The sequence below is a fragment of the Rhea americana genome, unplaced genomic scaffold, assembly GCF_003343005.1.
Source record: "Rhea americana isolate MKP2758 unplaced genomic scaffold, rheAme1 scaffold_178, whole genome shotgun sequence".
NCBI lineage: Eukaryota > Metazoa > Chordata > Aves > Rheiformes > Rheidae > Rhea > Rhea americana.
In genome coordinates, this window is record NW_028185905.1 from 1437047 (window position 1) to 1439787 (window position 2741).

Below are 2741 nucleotides of genomic sequence, written 5' to 3' on the forward strand. Positions count from 1 at the left end.
GCCCCGTGACTGCGGCTCTCGGCAGCTGCCCTGGAGCGCGGACGGGGAGAAGAAGAAGCAGTGTGCCTTCAAGGGCAAGGACCCCCAGGTGAGCGCCGCGGCAGGAGCGGAGCGGGCCGGCGCTGGGGCCAGCGCGGGCAGGACGGGTGAGCAGGCTCCTCCGCCTCTCCGCAGCGGGACTGCCACAACTACATCAAGATGCTGCTGCAGCTGAACAGCACCCACCTGTACACCTGCGGGACCTGCGCCTTCAGCCCGGCCTGCGCCTACGTGGTGAGCGCGGGCAGGCGCCTGCGGCCGGGCTCTCCCCCACCGCGGCTCCCGCGGCGGCCCGGCAGCGGCCCCGGGGTGTCTCTGCTCAGTGCCAGTCCCGTTGCAGAACGTGCAGCGCTTCAGCCTGGAGCGGGAGGCGTCGGGGAAGCCGCTGCTGGAGGACGGCAAGGGCCGCTGCCCCTTCGACCCCGAGTACAAGTCCACGGCCGTCATGGTCGGTAAGGCACGCCACCCGGCGCCGGGCCGGGCTGCTGCGGGCGCTGGGTCCTGCACCGCCGGGCGGGCGGCGCGCGCCGGGTCCCAGCAGCAGCCGCTCTCTTTGGCAGACGGCGAGCTCTACGCCGGGACCGTCAGCAACTTCCAGGGCAATGAGCCGACCATCTACCGGAGCCAGGAGAGCCGCATCTCCCTCAAGACGGAGAACTCCCTCAACTGGCTGCAGGGTGAGAGCTGGCGCAGCCCGGGTGTCTATCTGCCCTCAGTGGGGAGGCGCATGCCGCATGCAGGATGGCGCCATGGACGGGGCAAGCCTTGGGGCACCCACCCCTGCACCGTGGGGTGGGYGCTGTGCATGCAGGATGGGTGCTGTGCATGTGGGATGGGTGCTGTGCAGATGGGATGGGCGCTGTGCACGTGGGCAAGCCTTGGGTGCCCTGCCTGCAGGACATGCTGTGCATGCAGAACGGATGCCGTGCAGACAGGATGTGCGCTGTGGACATGGGCAAGCTTCGGGCACCCTGCACGTGGGATGGGCGCCATGCAGATGGGATGGGTGCTGCGCGTGTGGGCAAGCCTTGGGTGCTCTGCCTGCGGGACAGGTGCTGTGCATGCAGGACGGATGCCATGCAGACAGGGTGTGCGCTGTGCACATGGGCAAGCTTTGGGTGCCGTGCACACGGGACGGGCGCTGTGCACATGGGCAAGCCTCGGGCACCATAGAATCATAGAATCAGTAAGGCTGGAAGGGAGCACCACGCGTGCAGGATGGGCGCCGTGTGCGCGAGCAAGCCTCGGGCGCGCGGCGCGATGCTCAGCGCGCCTGTGCCCCCAGACCCCGTCTTCGTGGGCTCAGCCTACCTGCGGGAGAGCCTGCCGCCCGGCAACCCCGAAGGCGACGACGACAAGGTCTACTTCTTCTTCAGCGAGACCGGCAAGGAGTTTGACTACTTTGAGAACACGATAGTGTCGCGCATCGCCCGGGTGTGCAAGGTGGGTGCAAGGGCCCGGGGTGCGCGCACGGGCGGTGCCCGGGATGTCCCTGCCCCGCCGGCTCCCGGATTCCCGGGGAAGACTCAGCATCCGCGGGGCAGCGCCGCGAGCCGYGGCCCCGTCGTGCCCGTGCCGAGCTGCCGCGCGCTGACCGCGCCGCGCTGTGCCGTGCCGCGCAGGGGGACCTGGGGGGCGAGCGCGTCCTGCAGCGGCGGTGGACGACCTTCCTGAAGGCGCAGCTGCTCTGCTCGCACCCCGACGACGGCTTCCCCTTCAACGTGCTGCAGCACGTCTCGGTGCTCACGCCGGGGGAGCCGCGCTGGAGGGAGACGCTCTTCTACGGGGTCTTCACCTCGCAGTGGTGAGGGGCGCGGGACGGGCGCGCGCCGGCGCGGGGCTCGGCGCCGGCGGGGGCTGACACGGTCCTGGCTCTGCCTCTCCCAGGAGCAAGGGCGGGCCAGGCAGCTCGGCCGTGTGCGCCTTCCCCATGCGCAGCGTGCAGAGAGCCTTCGCCGGGCTCTACAAGGAGGTGAACCGCGAGACGCAGCAGTGGTACACGGACACCAGCCCCGTGCCGGAGCCCCGGCCGGGCACGGTACGTGGCTTGTCCGCCCGGCGGGGCGCGGGGCCGCTGCCAGGCGCGCCGCCCCGTCCCAGCGCCCCGCTCTCTCCCCAGTGCATCACCAGCCACACGCGGCACATGAAGATCAACTCATCGCTGCAGATGCCGGACCGAGTGCTGAACTTCATCAAGGACCACTTCCTGATGGACAGCGCGGTGCGGAGCCAGCCGCTGCTGCTGCAGAGCCACGTGCGCTACACGCAGATCGGCGTGCACCGCGCGCAGGGCCTGCACGGCACCTAYGACGTCCTCTTCCTGGGCACGGGTGGGTGCTGGCGGGGGCGGCGCGGGGGCGGCACGCAGCCGCGCGCCCCGCCGGCCCCGCTCAGCGCAGCTCTTGCGTTTGCAGACGACGGGCGGCTGCACAAGGCCGTGCGCGTGAGCCACAAGGTGCACATCATCGAGGAGATGCGCCTCTTCCGCGCCGGGCAGCCCGTGCTCCAGCTGCTGCTGGACCAGGCCCAGGCAAGAGCCGGGCGGGGGGCGTGGGGAGCCGGGCTCGGCGCCGCGGCGGGCGCTGACCCCGCTGCACCTCCCGCCCGCAGGGTCTGGTCTACGCGGCCTCCTACGACGCGGTGGCCCAGGTGCCCTTCGCCAACTGCAGCCTGTACCGCAGCTGCGGCGAGTGCGTGCTGGC

At 71.2% G+C, this 2741-nt stretch overlaps 1 protein-coding gene across 1 annotated transcript in view; it reads left to right on the forward strand.

Annotated features, from left to right (window-relative positions):
• SEMA4B (semaphorin 4B) overlaps window positions 1-2741 on the forward strand; it is an 8407-nt gene that overhangs the window by 2611 nt on the left and 3055 nt on the right. The window contains exons 3-12 of the mRNA XM_085301588.1: window positions 26-88; window positions 175-273; window positions 380-491; window positions 600-716; window positions 1325-1482; window positions 1662-1843; window positions 1927-2077; window positions 2159-2369; window positions 2454-2569; window positions 2650-2739. Coding sequence (XP_085157714.1) covers window positions 26-88; window positions 175-273; window positions 380-491; window positions 600-716; window positions 1325-1482; window positions 1662-1843; window positions 1927-2077; window positions 2159-2369; window positions 2454-2569; window positions 2650-2739 — 1299 coding nt within the window. The remainder of the gene's footprint in view (window positions 1-25; window positions 89-174; window positions 274-379; window positions 492-599; window positions 717-1324; window positions 1483-1661; window positions 1844-1926; window positions 2078-2158; window positions 2370-2453; window positions 2570-2649; window positions 2740-2741) is intronic.